General features: G+C 31.9%; 5 protein-coding genes across 9 annotated transcripts; 3 read left to right on the top strand and 2 right to left on the bottom strand.

Annotated features, from left to right (window-relative positions):
• The first annotated feature begins 110 nt into the window (after positions 1–110).
• On the top strand, positions 111–1,279 carry LOC117602849 (replication termination factor 2). Its single transcript, XM_034321363.2, has 3 exons — positions 111–303; positions 379–762; positions 845–1,279. The coding sequence occupies exons 1-3, from the start codon at positions 235–237 to the stop codon at positions 1,241–1,243; spliced, it is 852 nt and encodes a 283-aa protein (XP_034177254.2). The 5' UTR covers positions 111–234; the 3' UTR covers positions 1,244–1,279.
• Positions 1,015–7,012, bottom strand: S1P (membrane-bound transcription factor site-1 protease). Of its 4 annotated transcripts, none has more exons than XM_034321343.2 (14): positions 6,874–7,012; positions 5,870–6,402; positions 5,646–5,777; positions 5,351–5,560; positions 5,094–5,278; positions 4,716–5,013; positions 4,488–4,639; positions 4,128–4,408; positions 3,933–4,044; positions 3,581–3,839; positions 3,239–3,513; positions 2,822–3,111; positions 2,455–2,731; positions 1,015–2,368 (listed from the first exon to the last, which is right to left on the bottom strand). In XM_034321343.2, exons 2-14 carry the CDS (start codon positions 6,389–6,391, stop codon positions 1,999–2,001), a joined length of 3,363 nt encoding a protein of 1,120 aa, XP_034177234.2. In that variant the 5' UTR covers positions 6,392–6,402; positions 6,874–7,012; the 3' UTR covers positions 1,015–1,998. The 4 variants fall into 4 exon arrangements, with proteins under 4 accessions (XP_034177234.2, XP_034177232.2, XP_034177231.2 ...); XM_034321341.2 differs by having other exon boundaries at positions 5,870–6,399; positions 6,874–7,009; XM_034321340.2 differs by having other exon boundaries at positions 6,639–7,007.
• Positions 6,701–16,193, top strand: DNAlig4 (DNA ligase 4). The gene is made up of 12 exons (XM_076691290.1): positions 6,701–6,716; positions 10,717–10,881; positions 10,967–11,124; positions 11,205–11,473; positions 11,545–11,859; positions 11,921–12,227; positions 12,304–12,433; positions 12,509–12,766; positions 12,826–13,014; positions 13,074–13,379; positions 13,454–13,696; positions 13,775–16,193. Exons 2-12 carry the CDS (start codon positions 10,726–10,728, stop codon positions 14,114–14,116), a joined length of 2,673 nt encoding a protein of 890 aa, XP_076547405.1. The 5' UTR covers positions 6,701–6,716; positions 10,717–10,725; the 3' UTR covers positions 14,117–16,193.
• On the top strand, positions 7,018–10,594 carry LOC143305206 (general transcription factor 3C polypeptide 3). Its single transcript, XM_034321351.2, has 5 exons — positions 7,018–7,157; positions 7,460–7,900; positions 7,971–8,174; positions 8,263–10,064; positions 10,210–10,594. Exons 2-5 carry the CDS (start codon positions 7,497–7,499, stop codon positions 10,488–10,490), a joined length of 2,691 nt encoding a protein of 896 aa, XP_034177242.2. The 5' UTR covers positions 7,018–7,157; positions 7,460–7,496; the 3' UTR covers positions 10,491–10,594.
• A 729-nt stretch (positions 16,194–16,922) lies between the features above and the next one.
• LOC117602844 (uncharacterized) lies at positions 16,923–18,602 on the bottom strand. 2 transcript variants are annotated; one of them, XM_076691291.1, is made up of 8 exons: positions 18,231–18,602; positions 18,106–18,165; positions 17,919–17,968; positions 17,758–17,805; positions 17,550–17,648; positions 17,394–17,449; positions 17,132–17,321; positions 16,923–17,054 (listed from the first exon to the last, which is right to left on the bottom strand). In XM_076691291.1, the coding sequence occupies exons 1-8, from the start codon at positions 18,326–18,328 to the stop codon at positions 17,047–17,049; spliced, it is 609 nt and encodes a 202-aa protein (XP_076547406.1). In that variant the 5' UTR covers positions 18,329–18,602; the 3' UTR covers positions 16,923–17,046. The 2 variants fall into 2 exon arrangements, with proteins under 2 accessions (XP_076547406.1, XP_034177246.2); XM_034321355.2 differs by lacking the exon at positions 16,923–17,054 and having other exon boundaries at positions 17,064–17,321; positions 17,522–17,648.
• Positions 18,603–19,737: the final 1,135 nt, after the last annotated feature.

The following is a 19,737-nucleotide window of genomic DNA, read 5'->3' as shown; positions in this document are numbered from 1 at the left end:
TTTTTGTATATCCGTATTGCAAAGGTTGGACGAGCGAATACAAATTCTTTTGATTTGAGGACGTTATATTCATCAAAAAAATGATTTCATTATCAGAAACGATTGGTAGCACTGTAACACGCTACGCATCATCGCTCATGCGTGAACGTTGCTCAGTCTATAATAACATTTGACGTTTTTGATAAAGTCAAGTAATTTGTAATCGTTTCTTAATTTTACAAAGAATAATACATAATGGGTTGCGATGGTGGAACTATTCCTCGTAGGGATGAACTTGTAAGAGTTAAAAAGAAGCCAGAACAGGTAGTTTGTTATTAAATTTTTACATAATTGACATGCTTATGATATCTACAATAAATGTATAATTCCCTTTCATAGAAAGATAAGGAGGCAGAATTAGCATTCAAATGGAGACATTGTTCAATAAAACAATTACCACTACAGGCACCAGTTGTTGGCTGTGCTCTAGGACGTCTTTATAGCAAAGAATCTGTATTGGAAGGTCTTCTTGATAGAAGCACACTTCCAAAATCAGCTGAACATATCAAAAGCTTAAAAGATGTAAAGAATTTAAATCTGACAGGAAATCCAGCATTCGATGGTAATAAAGCTAAAAAGGGTGACTGTTATACAGATGAGGGTAGAAGTCCTTACATTTGTCCAGTTATTGGATTGGAGATGAATGGCAAATACAAGTTTTGCTTCTTATGGTCATGTGGATGTGTAATGAGTGAACGTGCACTTAAAGAAGTCAAAACTACAGTAAGTATCAATGTAATATAAAAATAAATGTGTTATAATAAGACATAATTATTTACATGTTAAAATGTTTTTGTTTTTTTAGATTTGTCATCAGTGTCAGCAACCTTTTACTGAGACAGATATTGTTATTATAAATGCAGAAGGTGATGATTTCAAATTGATGGAAACAAATATGATGCTTAGAAAGACGCTTAAGAAGAAATTTAAAAAGCAGAAACTTAGCGAGGATAATCAAACTGAAGATGTTAAACAGGAAGAAGCACCAAAGAAAAAAATTAAGAAAGATGATAAGGTTGCTGCCACTAAAGTAAATAACAGATGTGAAGCTGAAGATCCAGCATATAAAAAAGTTAAAGATAATTACAGTGTTGCTAAAGATCCCAAGGCATCAGAAGTTTTTAAAAGTATTTTTACTACTCATAAATCGGCAGCAGAACAAGATAGAGCGCATTGGATTACATACAATCCATTTTACAATTAAAGAATAATTGTAATATAAAAAGTTTTAAAAATGTATGATTATATAGACAGGGAACATTATATGTATATGTATAGAAATAATTATAATACATTGTAATGTTTTTATATCATTAAATAGTTTCCTGTATAAAAACAAATGGTTTTATTATTATTTTTGTTATTTCAATAATCTGTTTTATCAAATCGTAATATTTACAACTTAAAAATGCTATATTATCACTTATTAAAATTACTTATGTAGCAAAAAAAAAAAGATTACGTATACATATGATTATTGGATATCACAAGGTAATAATTGTTGATATATTTTTTGCACATATGCTTGTTCACTACAAATAAATGTACTATGAATTAAAAGAATAAAATATAAAAAATAAGTATATAAAATTTATTAACACTTAATTTAAGATTTTATCCTTACGACTTTATAGCTTCAGTTTATATTTACTTTATTTCATTCACTTTATTAACACATTGTGATATTCGAGTTAGTAATAACGAGTTAGTATGTTAACTTATTTTAGATAATTAAGTGAAGGAATAAATGCATTCTTGATGCATACTGACAGAAATTTGCGCCGTTTAAAATCAATTAACAATACACAAAATTTATCAAAATAATTTATATAATTTCCAGATTTATATTGTTTACTATGTATTCAAAGGCACATAATATAGTTTGTTTTATATTTAACCGTTTACCACCTGATAATTTAATATTATCTTGAATTAGTTAAAGGTTTATCAAATATACAATCACATTTGAGGCACTCTGCGTAGAGAAATTGTTTGAATAACTCTGCGTAATCTACCGACTGTTCGTTTTCTCCGAGAATGCCTTTTTGATATTAAGCAATTCCATCGATTTAATAAACAGAGAAAGATACTTCCTATGATAATTATTCCTGCCATATAGCTCCACTTACTTGTTAATATTTCACTGTTATCTTGATTATTTTCTTTCAAATCATCGATGACAATATTTCGTTCTGGATAGTGCAATGTAGGAATGTTTGCACCCCCGACTCTTCTTCTAAGCCATAAAGGGCTTGCATCTTGCAAAACCGGATTTACTACAGCTACCGTATCTCCGATAGACAGTAACTTTTGAGGTTTATAAAGATTTCTAAAATAGGATTAAATTTGTAAATCATGTTAATATTGTTAACTTATTAATTAGATAAAAATTTAACAAAATGTCCAGTTACATACATGGGGACAGATTCGTTTAAAGGTTTTGGAGTAGCAAGAGTAATAGTGGGACAAGGTGGTAGCGGCCGAATACGTCCAACATTAATGTTTTCTGGTAATAATACTTTACTATGACGTCTTAAATGACTTCCTTCCATACGTTGTGGCAATTTATTGGTGTCTAAAATACTAGATTTTTCAAGAATTTTTGCCTTGGTTTGACTTTCGTCTGTAAACACGGTTGCGATATGTCCTGCTGTTGTGTATTCCAATATAGCATCGAGCATCCAAAAGCAAGCTAAAGATACATAATAAAATTAGTACACATATTTGATGAAAAAAAATAATATAATGATGATTGAACTAAAGATTGTTTTCAGGAACATACGTTTTTGTAAATGACTGTCATCAATGCAATTCGAATCTCCATATACTACAATTCTACCGGGTATAATATTTGCTTGATCTTTCATAATATTTTTTTCTGAATTTTCGTTCGTTGGTACTTCATTATTGCTGAGATTTTCATTATGCATTTCTTTAATACTTTTATAATCATTTGTCTGAAAAAGTCCAAGAATTGGCACGGACATTGTTGACTTTGAGTCTGATTCTAATAAGAGTTCTTGCCCCTGATCACGTAGTTCCGCATAAAGGATAACTCCATCCTTTGGAAATCTTGATTAATGAAAAAATATATACATATATTTTTTTTTCTTTTCTTAGTAACTTATTTACTAATTCTGTGAATTCAACGTAGTTCAGTTGTAAGCAATACAATAACTAAATTTTTTGGTCCTCCTACCGAGTAATTGTAGTACCGGAAGCAAAAGTTACAGGGGGATGTTGACCAAGGGTAAATTGACCATTGCGTACTTGATCCCCAAATGCTATTCCCCAATTAGAATATAGTAAATCATTCAGAGCCGGTATATTTGCACCTCCGGTATCTGGTATCCACCACTGTCTAGTATTTTCATCATAAAATTTCACTTTTCTCATAACAGTGACATTATACCAATCTGCAAATACAACTACAGAAAGACCCTCCTCTTCTACATCTTTTTTTAATTTAGTCACCTGGAATAGATTTATCATTGTTTTTAAAAGATTACCGTCGACAATTGCATAATATATGTAACATTACCTCTTCAGGAAAAAATTCTTCTTCGCTATCTACAATAAGTAAAGTACCATAGTTCTTCGCATTAAAACAAGTAAATGGAGCACCAAGTACTTCTAAATAATAACCAGCATTACGTAAATGCTGATACATATCCTTAAAATTGGTGTGAATATGATCTCCATTCCAATCAAGAGGATCATTTTTTGCACGTAAATCATCTCGTGGGAAATATCCAGGAGGATAACGCAGATTATGATATTGATCCCATAAAACACGTTTACTATCAGTAAACAAACGTGTAATTTCATTAAATAAAGTGTATGTTACATAATAGTATATTATTTAATATTATACAGAAAATTTGAGTACTCACTGTCGTGGAGGTGTAGGAATAACTTTTGCTTTTAAAGGCAATTCTATTTTAGACTGTCTAGACTTTTCTTCTCCATTACTTGATGGTGATTCAATTGTAATAGATATGTGACCTATATACCAAAATAACTATTGTATTTTTTTCCCTATGTAAAAAGAAAAATATAAGAAATACGTATCATAAAATAGATATAACCTTGTGCTATGCCTTGCCAGTCACGAGCAGATGATGGAACTGTTATAGCAACTGCTAACCATCCAGACCACGGCCAAAGAACATCGCTATAAGTTACTGATACATCAATTCGTTCACCGTTGCCATTACCAGTATAAGGATGCCATACGAATTCTGCTACATGGCCAGATACTCCCAAACCATTTATTATAGTTATATTTACAATTGTAGGCATACCAGAATGGTATACGGCTTGTGTACAGTATGGCCACATGTACTGACATTCGGTTAAATCTATATAACTGTTATTATTACAGATATTATTAAAGCGTATGGTATATTATGAATGAATTATATAATATAATCAAAAACGACAATTACCTCGGACTAAGAGTAGCGACTGGTGTATATGAACGGAGAAAGTGAAATGCACGTAAAAGATCTAATTTTCCAGCACCTTGTTCAAACATTCCAACTCCGGGTAAACGACGTGCAGAACCAAGTAATGCCTGTTTCATACTTGCTGGAGTTACCTGAAAATACAAATAACTTTTATATAAAATTGTGATTTTACAATATAATGATGATATAAATTTTGAACATAATTACTCTTTGTTTTACTGATTGAGATCCATCTGGTTGTACAAACCCGCTGGCTAAAAGTGCTACAGCACCAGCAACCACGGGACTGGCAACAGAAGTTCCAGATAATGTTCTGCAACCTGTTTGTAATGCCGATCCTCGTACTCCTGATCCATATGTAACTAAATCAGGTTTTACTCTTCCATATCCAGACGGTAATTCCCATGTAGTCATACCACGTGACGAAAATCTTGCTATTTGATCTTCCCAATTAATTCCGCCTACTCCAATAACGTCCATTTGATCCGCAGGGTTATTTAACGTGCTATATTCATTAAAATCAAACTTATTTATATCATACAATTACAAAATTTAAAAACAGAATAATGATTTTTAGTTTTTTACCCATACAGAGGTCCATCGTTACCAATCGCGGAGACCATAATCACACCATTTGCTGTTAATTCCCATACTTTATCAACAAATGGATGATCCATAAAATCTGGTCCTCCAATACTAAGATTCAATACTGTAACTTTTGTTAGAATGGCATAGTTGAATGCATCCAAAAACCACGAGGTATAAGATACCTGTTAAAAAACACATTTTTTAATATTTTGAAAACTGAAAATGTACATATCAGAAAACAATAAGAAAGCTACCTGAGTGTTTGTAAAGACACGAAAAATATGAAGTTCGGCATCTGGTGCAAAACCAAGGCAGTCTATACAAGAGGATGCAATAACTCCGGCTACGAATGTTCCATGACCTAAGCCATCTTCCAATGTTTTTTCATTTGTCCAGTTTGAACGTTCTTTAATTTTTTTAAAATGTGGATGAGTAGCTGCTAGTCCTGTATCAAATATTGCTACCTAATGGTGTTCATCATTTGTGTTACATACAATTTTACTTTCTTAAATTTTATGAAAATTTATCTCAAGCTATAATACTATATACCTTAACACCATTTCCAGTAACACCCATTCCCCATAAAGCATCGGCTTGAAGAATGCTTGTAATCTGCCTTGGTATAGCTCTTAGTAATCTACGTGATGTATGTCTATTGGTTGATTGCCAAAACTGATTGTTCTAAAATTCATTACATTTTAAGACATCTATTGTTACTATATTCTTAATTATACAAACTGTTATAAATTTAATTTTGTATGCGCAAAACTCACATAATTGTTAATTTTTCTTTTAAAATTTTTATATTCTGGAAAATCAGCATCTTCTGATACATTGACAAATTTCAAACTTCTCTGTACAAGTCTTTGAGAAGTTACCCTCCTAATAAGAGGATGATCTGTTAAGGCATCAAGACCACTATGTTTGTCTGTTTCTTCCAAGAGAACAACATCAAAATCACTGGGAAAATTGCTAGCCAAATTGTCACGAAATATAATCTTCCAATTATGAATACCAGATGAATTCAATGCAGCCTTTATATAATTCTCGCGTGTATGCGGTTTGTAATATCCTTTGAATGCAACAATATATTCATTTTCAATGATTCTGCTAGCAAAGTGAACCTTTACCTGTTCAGGGCTATTGCCACAACATGGTAATTTGGCATTGTTATGTAATTGTGGATTTGAATCTTTGCTTTCAACTAAACAATTTACTTGATTGTGAGACAGTTTGATGATAATATCAAGTACTAATAATAAAGTTATATATAGCCAACATTTATGTGGCTTCATACTATCATCTGCTGAAAATAAAGCAAAATTTATTTGAAAGGCAAAAGAAAATATGTTAAATTTCATTAAAACTTGTTATAAAAAGTATATTAATTAATATCCCTTCTAACTGTAAAAATAAATTATGTATTATCTATTATACTTACAAATTACTTACAATGTTCAAAGTACTCAATTATTAATTTAGTTAATATAAAATTAATTCTGTTTATTATAATTTGTGCATATTGTGGTGTATAAAACTTACATGTAGTAGAAAGACATAATTTATGAAACAGTATTTTTCCAAATCATTCTGTATTTTAATATTTTGAATAATAAGAAGGTAATATGTAATCTGTTTATTAAGTTAGTGTTTAAGAAATCTAAAAACGATGTAAAGACGTTTTTTTGTTGCTAAAATCTTATTTTGATGTCATAACCTCAATGTTCTTAAAATAAAAGCCCACTTCAATTGAAAGATTAAAGTATTCGAAACATACATTTTCATTGCATATTCTTGTGCTCCTTATTTTCCTGAAATATAATTGATACACTTTACTGTATATAAACTATACCAATGAATAACGAACAAGTAAGACATAATGCAGTTTATTATCGCACTGTTTACAGAACTTCGCATAAGTGATATCAGACGTTTAAGTGTACTCTATTGTCATCGACATAAAAATTAAAATACATTCATTATGTACTATATTTAATGAAAATTTACTTCAAGGAGTTATATTTACTGAAACAATTAAAGAATTTTTATCGAATTTTAACTGTGAGTAAGATATACAACTTATAGCTTAACCTTTAATATGAATTTGTTTATTATAAACTTCATTAACAGCTAATTGTTATATATATGAATATATTGTATATAAATATTTACATCTTTAATAAGTGATTTTTACAATATATTCCTCATACATATGTGTATTATTACTTGTCCGATGTTTTCTACAAAATAGAAAAATAAACTGTCTAATAAATTATTTATTTCATTATTATTATATGACAATAATGGTCTATTATTAGTTTTGTTTAACTATTTTAAATATATTTTTCAACAAATACTTTTAGTGTTCTGTGGTGTGTGCAAAAAGTAAATAGTTTGATAATGGCATTTAGTGTGTACAATGACACGAATGAACTTAATTCTCAACTCTCAACTGAAGAAAATAATATGACAGTTGATGAAAACACTACTATAGCACCAGTAATTATAGAAGAACTGGATGAAAATGCTTTAAATAATATGAATGTGGATATGACAGAATTTGTTGAAACAAAAGCTTTAAAGATTCAAGATATACCTCAGAATGTTATATCAGATGTTTCTGAACAAAGTAGCTCTGCTATGGATATTACTACAGATTTAGAAGATCAGGATATGTTATTAACAGCAGATGAAGAAGAGCAATTAACAAAACAGTTTCTAAATGGAGAATTAACATTCTCTGAGTATTCTTCAAGAATGGATCAAAGTGTAGGCTTAGAAACTATAGAAGTTGATTCTCATAGGTAGTCTCATAAAGAGTCTCATTTGTAATTCGCATATCAAACATATAGTTATAAAATTCTTTGTTTATAGAAGTAACTATGAAAATGAAGAAATAGAAACAAGTAAAACTGTTCATCAGAAAGCATTAAAATCACAAACTGGAGCACAAGTACGTTATAAAAGGAAAAAAAGAACGTTACCTCCAGTTCTGCAAGGCCTTATGGGTGAAGCAAATTTAAGATTTGCAAGAGGAGACACAGAACTAGCTGCTCAAATATGTATGGAAATAATTAGGCAAGTCTATTTCCCAAGATGATCAGTACATGATATTTTAGGAGAATGAAATGAAATGAAATAATATAAATATTATGACTTTCTTTAGACAAGTGCCAAGTGCTCCAGAACCATTTCATACACTGGCAATGATATATGAAACAGATCAACCAGAGAAATCATTGCAGTGTGCCTTGATAGCAGCACACCTTAGTCCAAAAGATGCTGATCAATGGGTAAGATTAGCTAATATGTCACTGGAAAGTGGAGATATAAAACAAGCTATAACATGCTATAATAAAGCAATTCAAGCAAGTCCTAAAGATGTACGTTTATATGAAACACGAGCTGAACTTTTAGAAAAATATGGGGATAAGAGAGCTTATTTAAAAGGATTCTTGAAATTGGTTCATCAGTTGGAACCTGAGAATGGTGAACATATAATTAAATATGCTAAAATGTTAGCTAAACGACACATGGAAGAAAACAACAATGAACAAGCATTAGAAGCAATGGAGAATATTTTTTTTAAATGTCCCTCTTTTATTACTTTAGAAGAAGTTAATATTATGACTGAGATATTAATAGCTCTAAAGAAGTTTAAAAGATGTTTAAATATTTTGACCAGATATACAAGTATTTGGGTTAAAAAGAAAGATGGAAATGAGAAGAATGAAGAATCTGAAGATCAGGATATATGTGAAATAGAAGCTTGCGGAGTACCGGACGATGTTGTCGTCGACTTAAAAGCAAAATTTTTAATAACACTTATTGAATTGGATCAGATGAAACTAGCTGTAACACTATTACCTAAGTTTTATCTATACGAAAATCCAGAAGTTTCTGGAGATCTGTTTTTAGACATAGCAGAAGCTTTAATGGGAAAAAAGGAATTCGAACGTGCCTTAATGTTATTAGATCCTTTAGTGAATAGTACCAATTATAGTTTAGCTGCAGTGTGGTTACGGCACGCCGAATGTTGGGTTGGCTGTAAAGACTTAAAAAAAGCAATAAAGTCTTATGAAAATGTCAGAAAACTATCACCCCAGCATTTAGGTGCAAGAATAGCGCTAGCTAAACTATATCAATTGAAGGGTCAGTATAATAAAGCAATAGAAATTCTTCATCAAGATCCTGAATCAGACACTTTAGATCTAGAAGTCATTTATCAAAGAACATTGCTGCTTTTCAAAGTAAAAAGATACAATGAGTATTTTCAGTCTGGTATGTTACTTTTCTCCAGACATTGTGCACATATAAGAAACAAAGTTGAAGTGAGTGCATTAAGTAGAGCGTGTGTATTGCGACAACGTTTAGAAACTTTACAGCTGCATCGATTTTCGCGCGGAGAAAAGTTTGAAGAAGAAAACGCACCAATCTTTTCAAATAATTCAGAACTGAGCGAGAAAAAAGAATTCTTCTTGCTTCTACAAATGTGTAAATTAGCTTGTAGATTAAAGAAGTATGGCTTATTGCAACGGATCTGTTTTAGCGCTTTAACATCAAAAAGATTTGAGAAAAGGAATTTTCATATTATGTTTTTATGTTTACTATCTTGTATTTACAATAATGATTCCTATCATGGGTATAACATCGTGCGATCGTTGATACGGGCTTGCGAAAAGCCAAGTTCTTGGAATTTGCTAAATATCATTGTTCAGAAAGCAGAAGATTCAAGACACAACAGATTTATAATGCGTCTTCTTGGAAGAGAAGATATATTTTCTTATCTGAATATAATGCATGCAAATAATTGCCTTATTTCTGGAACATATAAATATGCACTCAATGATTATATTTCTCTCTTCAAAGTAATGCCCAGTGCTCTATTGGCATTACTTATTGGTGTAACTTTATTACAAATGTCATGTCAAAAATTTTCATCTAAGAAGAATCAACTTGTAATTCAGGGTAATTATAATTATGTCTATATATATATATATATATATATATATATATATATATACACATATATATATTAGAAAACATAAAATTATGATTTACTTAATGATTTTATGTCATAAATAAAATATAAATTTCTCCTTTTGTGTTTTAGCTATTGCCTTTCTGAAGAAATATTCTCAGTTACGGGGCAAAAATGGGGAACAAGAAACATACTACAATATGGGACGCGTATTTCATCAAATTGGTTTATTACCCGCAGCCGTACACTTTTATAAATTAGTGCTCACCAAGGATCCTGGAGATTTAATTGAAAAAAACTCGCATCTCTTGGACTTAAAAAAAGAAGCTGCTTTTAATTTACATCTTATTTATTTACAATCTGAAAATTATTTATTAGCAAGAATGTATCTTGAAAATTACATTACAGTTTAGTTTAGGAGTATCGATTTATAAAACTAATTTATAATTTATTGTCTGTAAAACAAGAATTTTGTATGAAAATTATAAAAAGCGTGAATGTAATTTAAATTATAGTATTGTAAATAAACATGTAAACATTACAAATATATTGTAAAAATTCAAATATTTTTCTAAATGAACCACATCTTTTTAATTGCAAAAATGTTATTGAATGATTAATCAATATTATCTTTTATAGAAAAACGAAATGTCATTAGCTTCTAAAATTGAATTTAAGAAACTGTGCAATGTCTTTAAAGAAACTGAAAAAGCATCCAGCGCTAAGAAGGTTGAGGTGTTAGAGAAATTTATCCAACAATGTCGTATTATCAGCCTCAAATTAAAAGCGGAATTTCCAGATATGGTACAATTTTTATATTTTCTAATCGAATTTCAGCAACAATAAATAACAAGTTTATTATGAAACTTAATTAAACTTGTATGATTAGGATGTTTCACTCTATCCTGTAATGAGATTAATCTTGCCTCATCTTGAACGTGAACGAGGACCACACAATTTAAAGGAAAAATCACTTGCCGGTCTTTACATTCGCGTGTTTTGTTTGGGTAAAAATAGCAAGCATGCAAAGAAACTTCTGCAATACAAGTAAGATGATTAATTGGTGTCTGTTTTATTTAATATTATTTGTATTACTATTGTATAAAATAAAAATAAATTTGTTTTAGAGCACCAACAAGGAAGAAGATTGCTGGATGTGATTTTGCAGGAAAAGCTTATTATATTTTACAAAATCATTTACTACGTAACAGTTCCAATTTCACAATAGAATATATTAATGAATTTCTTGATAATATATCAGGTGAAAGTATTCAACATAAGGATGAAATATTTAAGATGTTATTGGCAAAAATAAACCCATTAGAATTTAAATGGATAACACGAATTATTCTAAAAGATTTAAAACTTGGTATTGGGACAAAGAGAATATTACAAGGTTTATTTCTATACAAAAATTTTACATAGAATTGTTTAATTGGATATGTTTAAGAATATTATACTTTTTAGTCTTTCATCCTGATGCAAATAGATCGTTTGAAGTATCATCTAATTTGCATCAAGTTTGCGATACATTATATGATCGTCAATTGAGATATCATCATAATATTAAAGTTTTCTTTCATTTCAAACCTATGCTGTTGGAAAGATGTCACATTGAAGATGTAGAGAAACTTTTTGATTCAAATAAGGAGTATTTTATACAAACTAAATATGATGGTGAACGATCTCAAATGCATATGAAAGATGGCAAATATAAATATTTTACAAGACAAGGATATGATATCACAGATAATCCTAGTTATGGTGAAACTAGTTCTTTAGGTATGTTCATACTTTAATTGCAAAAATATGTGTTTGAAACACTAAAACTTTGTTATTTTAGGTTTCATGAGTGGTGTATTTAGTCGACTATTAAATCCAGAATGCAAATCAATCATTCTTGATGGTGAATTGATGGGTTGGCATAAAGAAAGGAAATCGTTTGGTTCAAAAGGAATGAGTTTTGATGTTAAGAAGCTTTCAGAAAATAGTCATCATCAGCCATGTTTTGTTGCTTTTGATATTATCATGTATAATGATACTTTACTTAATAATGAACCTTATGCAAAAAGATTAGAGATTTTAAAAGATGCATTTAAAGAGGAAGAAGGATGTCTAATGTTGTGTAAATCTACTAAAATTTCTAACAGGTATAAAATCAATTATTACTGGCGACTATAAAACAGCATTTTACGTTCATAATTTACAATTCTTTTTCTTTGAAAGTGAGGAATTACGTAAAATATTTAATGAAAGTATTCAAAACAAAGAAGAAGGGATTGTATTAAAAGAATGTAACAGTAAATATAAACCAAATGTGCGCGATGGTAATGGTTGTTATAAAATAAAAGCTGAGGTAATTGTATTCTTTAAAGTATTGTTAAACATTGTTGACATATTCGTTCTGTTTTCATAAACAATATCATTTCAGTACTCCGATGATTTAGTGCAAGATGTAGATTTAATTATTCTTGGTGGTTATTATGGCGAAGGAAAATTTATGGGTTTAATGAAAAGCTTTTTAATGGGAGTAGCCTCACCACCAGAAATTTCTGGTGAGAATCCTACGGAATTTTTTTCCGTTGTATCTGTTAGCAACGGTTTTTCTCTAGAAACATTGAAAGAACTTTGGAAAATGTTTGAAGGAAAATGGCACACAGAACATCCACAAAATGTGGTGTCTCCTAGGGTAAGCCTTAATTGAAATAAATAATTAAGTATATAGTGTCTAATATTAAAATTTTCTAGCTTCAGCCGCCAGATAAATGGATTCGGCCTGTTGATTCCATTATTGTGACAATACGAGCTACAGAGATGACGCAAAGTAATGATTATCCAACAGGATATAGTTTACGATTTCCTAGAGTTATGAAAGTTAGAACTGATAAACCATGGTACAGTGTTTGTACTACGGACGAACTTTTATCTTTAATTAAGGTATATATGATTTGATAAATAAATTTCATTTGATTATGGTATATTTCATCACTGTTTAGGATACACGACCAATTCAGAAATTAACAAAACGAGAAGTAAATTACGAGGACATAGAAGAATCCCCTAAACAAAAACTACGCAAAATAAAATATCGTTTACCAAAATTCGAAAGTAAAACAATGAAATTTAGCAATTATGACAATTGTCTTACTCGACTTTTTGATGATAAAGAAATTTATGTGATAAATGGAGATAATGAATTACCTAAGGAACGTATTGAAGAAATTCTTTTGCAGCATAAAGCAAAGGTTGTGCAAAGCCCGTCGAAAAATAACTATTGTATTATTGTTGACAATCCTAGAACGGTGAATACATTAAAAGTTATATTAAATGTTTTTCTTTGATTGTGTCACAAATAATATGTAACATATGTTTTTAGTCCAGAGCAAACAATATCATAAAGAGTAAAAGGTATGATGTAGTGACATTAGATTGGTTCAGACGAGTTACTAAAGAAGAAAATTGGCCATCGTTACAAGACTTTTTACCATGGGACTTAATATCCAGTCGTGAATCGACAAAGCAACGATTAGCACAATATTATGATGATTATTACGATAGCTTTACTGTAAATGCGAACAAAGAGAGTTTGTTACGTTCGTTTAAAAGGATTGAAGCAATGGTATCATATCGAAATGATATTTTATCCTATTATTATATAAGGTATATGATGTAATAACTTTATATGAAATTGTTTTAGAAGATAGCCCATGAACTTGATTGCGCGCAAATGAAAGAAATAGATGAAGAATTATTTGAGGATGGCATATCACCATATTCCAATTTTCGAGGCATAGTAGGCTACTTTGATGATCCGTCAAATGGATCAAAGTTTGAGTTTCATTTTATGGGTGGAACGATTAAAGAAACCCTGGACGATTCCGTTACACACGTATTTATTAGTAAAGATTTCATAAATCCTGAACTTGAAAACTTGATCGAAGATAAGTCACGGGAATCATTAACAGTTGTTAAGAGCGAATGGATTGGAAAATGTTTCCAACAAGGAGCAATTATTGCTAATACGTCGTATTTAATTTAGAAATGAAATTGTCAATAGATTTTCATTGATAAGTACAATATTAATTTGTATATACATCTTTATGTATTTATATACATATAAATCTATACGAATGGGAAGGAAGTTTATTCTAAAATAAATTTATAAATTTAAGCGCCGTGGTTGGTCTTTTATTGTTGAAATACAATTTTGGAATCGAGTCATTAACAAAAGAAAATTTGACGTATAGGCGTTACGAGTATATTTGTAACATGAATACCGAAAATATATAGATTCATTTTGGCTCATATTTTCGTTAAGTGCTAAAGAAACTGGGTACTAGACGGAGTGACAGTTGGACAGTTCTCTCATTTAACATCCCGTTTCGAAATATTTCTTCTCGGTTCAAGTCGGCACCCCTTACTGTTCTCGTTTTATTTCATCGGAATGCGTGCAAAATACAAGGCAACGAAAGGGACGCAGCTGCGACGTTTCCTTTACAAAGCCCGCCATTCAGAGAGATTCTCGACAAGATTAAGACGAGAGAAGCTTGCGAAAAAATGGAGTTTGCAAACACCGAACATTAATACGTCGATCAATTGCAGCTTTTTATTTCTTGGTTGATTAAAACGCGAAGATGATGAATCGTCTTTTTCGAGTTACGTTTAAAATCTAAAATTAATATTCTGGATGTAAGAAAAGTTAGCAAACGTTTTATTTGTTAAAACAAATAACCAACATCTATATATCAAACGAGAAACATCTATAAAAATGTCTACTGAAAAACCTACAAGCGTTATACAACGAATTAAACATATTTTTCTTCGTCGACTAAATTGTAGCTGAAATTTTTGGCAAAGATGTATATCGTTGCATTGCATGATGCATGTATAGTAATAACCATTGTGGATATCTCGTTAGGTTAGCGTTAAAGGAAGACTTTCGTCTACCAGGTCAGAACATATAATATATGAATATGAGTGACGTTCGTGTCCGTAGAAGATCTACTTATAGACTCTTCACCTACAGACACGACGCGTATTAATCGAGTTTCAGATTTTCCAAGCGTCCAACGAGACACGTCACTCCTTTGCACCACGTCCAATTTATTCATGGAGTTTCAGTGCTAACTCGGTACCTGCCAATTATGTGTACTCGTTACTGTTATTGCTTACGCTTTTCTCATTGTCGCACAATTTAATTACAAGCGTCCACGCTTGGATTCTCTATGCATTATCTTACTGTATAAAAGAATCATTTAAACGATCGTTGTTACAATATTCTTCCATGCTCCAATTTATCGTTTTCTTTATAAAGCGCATAAAGCGAGATTATTTTCTTCTACACTGTTTATATTATTCTTACTACTTATCTAATACGTATTCTTAAGGTTCCAAGCAACGTGAGGTTTATCCGTGTATATTATTCTCCCCTCCTGTTCACAACACCTTGGCCGTCGCCACGATTTTTGTGTTTCCTTCAATTCCTTCACTTCATCAGTTAATCTCTTCATCACTCTGTTGCAAGTGGTCTGATTAATATTACTCCTTTCTAAGTTATAGTTATCTCTGTACGTTGACAGAGATGTCAAGGAACACGAGGATGAAGGTGAAGAATAGCAGATTTTTGTTCTTTTCTCGATCCTTGGGTATCTTCTTTCCCATCGTGGTATACGTGTACAGGAGGAGGAGAAGGAAGAAACTGATCGTTGCTCGTTGTAAACGGAATTTTGTGACATTATCGCCGAAGAATGACATCGTTTGGACGAAGATAAACACGACGACGAGGATACTAGTTCACTGGGATTGATTCTTGTGTTGTACTTACTATATTTCTGTGGACTGGTTGAAGACACATAACGAGATGATTTGTAATGGGGATACCAACAGACAACTGGATCGTCTTGAAGAGAATTTACAGTAATGTCTGTAAGAATCGTCGACGAACTGTACGACGACGAATATGTGGAGTTATCGAATTTCGTTTCTTCAAGAATTTTTGACCTGTTGGATTTATTATTCTTGAAAATGATTAATGTAGGTTTTTCTTTGTAGCGCAGTGATTGTGCTGTATACTTGGACGGACGAGTTTTAGTGACCGAATGATGATTATTATTATTATTATTATTATTCTTCTTCTTCTTCTTCTTCGTGTTTACATGTTCACACGGACAGTTATTCTTTCGCAAATTTGTAAACACTTTATAACGATGATAAGGGCGTAGTTTTGAGTATGATGACTCTCGAGAACTGTTATAATTTGCGGTGCAAAAGCAATTTTGAGAAAAATGTTTTGACAGGTTTTTTTTCTGTAACGTGTCATCGTTTTGTCGATCAGTAATGGAACATGTATCTTTCCAATGAAATCTATGCTTATTTACAAACCGTTTTGATTTGCATTTTTGTTTCTGCCTCGAAAAAAACGATGATACATTATCAAACAAGTCTTCAGTCTTTTCGTCGATATTTTTTCTATTTTCTACGCATTTTTTACGTAATTCGCGATATAAAATGGAATCCATGCCATTATCCGTGATCATTGATTCACTGATACTCGTGTCGCTTTCCGATTCCTTAAACAAGGTCTTTCTCGAAGAATATTTATCTACATCAATTTTCTCGGTTCTACATACACTATCGTTCGCGTGCACTTCAAGAGTACCTTTACTGAAGCATTTCGGCCAATGTTTCTTCCTTCTAATGTTGGCTACTTCTGCAGAAATATTCTGTTTATTAACACACTGACAAAAAGTTTGATTCAGTTCAACATTGTGTTCAATTTCAGACAGTTTAGAAGAATTGTAATCAATGCTAGCTTTTTCTTTGCAAACGCATAAAGATTCAAGCAACGTTTTTGATTCTGAATCTGTTTTATCTCTGCATAATTCAAAATCTTCTTTTCCAACATCCTTTTGTTTCTCTTCATTTTCAAAAGAATTCATATTACTAACACCTTTGTTTGCAATTTCTTTCTCAGATTTCTGTAACACCTTTATATTCTTATCTTCTGCATCTACACGTTTTTCGTGCATTTTTGCATCGTTAACATTGCTCGTACCTGGTTCCAGTTTATCGCATGTCTTCCAGTAATCTACAACCATGTCTTGGGAGACACGTATACGAACGCAGGGATGCTTTCTTCTTCTTCTTTTCATGAATTTCTGAGGATATACGGTTCCGCTACAGTGACGAAACAAACAATTTCTACGCAATCGTTTTTTTCGTACGCTTGTGGACGAGTCTGCAAGCTGAATTCGATGAGGTTGTTAACATCGTGATTAATGAAACAGACTGAAAGGTAGCTTTTTCCTTTAATTTACCTTTGTTCTCTGATCGTGCAACGTTGAGCAGCACATGCAATTTATCAATAATATATCTGCAATCGAAGCAACCACAGAATCATTGAACTTGCTTTACAGCTGAATTGATTCATTATGGTAAGACTTACAGCGATTCGCTGGAGAAGTCGAAATTACCATTGTCATTTTTAGGAAGACCTCTGCTTAATGCAAGTGCAGTCTTCGATATCATCACTGGATCGTTTTCGAGGAACCATTCCCTTATCCTCGAGTACCCTAAACATTTATTTATTTATTTATTTATTTATTTATTTATTTATTTATTTATTTATTTATTTATTAGCATCAGTAAGAAACACAATAAACGATTAATCATAATTCTCACATGTCCAAACGTTTTCTACACCCGCAAGCATAGACTTTGTCTCGTGCTCTGTAAATAATAATCAATAAAATTCTTATTTAATTTACTTGTGATAAGTATTGAAACCCTTTGAACAACTTAAAGAGTTTCATAGTATTGTTATTGTTTCTTAAATAACTTACCCTTCTTTGCATTCACATCTGCATGGTCGTCTATGGGACAGGAATTAGTACTAAGTATTAGAACTTATGATTATGCCATGAACATGATATTGCTGGTCATACGATACGTGATATTCTTTAGGAGTTCTAAGAGATAAGACAAATGGTTCCTTAGAGAAATCTCGCACGTATGACCAACGTGACTCACTTTTCTCCTTTACGACGCACGAACTCTCTCATTCTTGCTTTACACAAACATTTATATTCCCTGGAACAAATACATCTTTTTATTAAGAACTTCCCTTCTTATTTGTCCATCAAGTTGATACTTACCTCTCTTTCAAGAAACCAAAATAGAAGAAAAGCATCCCTGTGAATCCTGCGATGAACTTTCCCAAGTACCAGGCAAAATTGGTGGTGCAGTGGGGCATCGCAACCAGTAAATTAGTTTTGTTAGATGAATGAAACAGTATCACCTACGATCTGACAGTACTTTCTTCCTATGAAAAATTGCACGTACATATTTTTACAAGGGCTCGTACAAACTCGAATTTCCTCAAGGCTTTTCGCTATTTCTTCGTTCGTCGTTTTAATTAACATTTATCCTTTGAATTTTGAATTACATAACACGTTTACAACTTTCTACGGGCTACGGTTAGTTGTTCTCCGGTGACGCGCATTTGAAAGACGCGCGAGCCCGTAAGAACGTTCACCGTGGATGTTTTCTCGCAATAGTGACCACGGATTTGCGGAAATTTTCGATACCACGGATCTGGATAAAAACGTATCGCGTGAACAAATGCAAAGTGCGTTGATTTGCAAATGTCAAAATTGGTCAAAATCATCGATACGCTGAGAACATCGCCTACTCGATCTAATTTATTTTTTAATTTAGAAACAGAACGCTTGTCTTTTTTGATCGTCGCATATTCTATTCAGGTTCTTTCAAGTTCCCTTCCCTGTTATTAATAATTCTCTTGTTAAAATTCTTCGTCCTAAACAGAGTAAGTTTTTGCAGCAGAAGTGAGTCCAATCTTAGCTATGGATATTCTGAGGTGCAACATCGCTTCAGTCACGCATCTTCAACCGGGGATCCTCCGTTAGCAGCAGCGGAAAGATGTTGAATGACCTGTCAACATATTTGCCGTACTGACAACACCCCCAGGAGCAAAGCTGTCCATGTCGATGGGAAGAGGAAAGAGCGTCTAAAATGACACCCCTTCGTTCCACGCTCATTAGGGCAAATTCCTCGGTGCGTTTCACGCGTGCCTACTGGTGGATGTAAATTTAAACTTGTCCGATCGTTTCATTCTTTTCATCGTCTTGAAAAAGATCATTCATAAGAGTTTATCTTTAGTCGAAAGAAGAAGTCTCTGTTTTATTATTATTATTATTATTATTATTATTATTATTATTATTATTATTATTGACACTTTTGATGCAGCTGTGGCTCATCCATGGTTTATAGTGTTTGTCAGAGGCGTAACTTTAATTAATCATTACAATATTATTGCAGCAGAGTATAAATGTATTTTATCCACAGCTGCTCGAGTAAAGTTTCGTGCGAAACGAATACGCTTCCGGCCCATCCGACTAACATCACGAGGTGTCCAAGAAGCCGGGCTCACTTTTGGTTACAACTAAAAATAATACGATATTGCCAAAGTATCGAAAAGCGGAGAATAGTGCAATATCATCTCCCTTTTTCCTTCTATTGCGTACTGCGAAAATAGAAGAGAGGAGAGAATCTCGTTCGACTAACAACGGTATACACCGCCAGCTGCGGCCACATGGCATTCTTTCTGTGATCTTACTCTAAGAGCTCGTTAATACGATCCTC

Source organism: Osmia lignaria, chromosome 12 (assembly GCF_051020975.1).
Source record: "Osmia lignaria lignaria isolate PbOS001 chromosome 12, iyOsmLign1, whole genome shotgun sequence".
Lineage (NCBI taxonomy): Eukaryota > Metazoa > Arthropoda > Insecta > Hymenoptera > Megachilidae > Osmia > Osmia lignaria.
The sequence above is the reverse complement of the archived record's forward strand: the minus strand, read 5'-3'. Positions and strand labels throughout refer to the sequence as shown.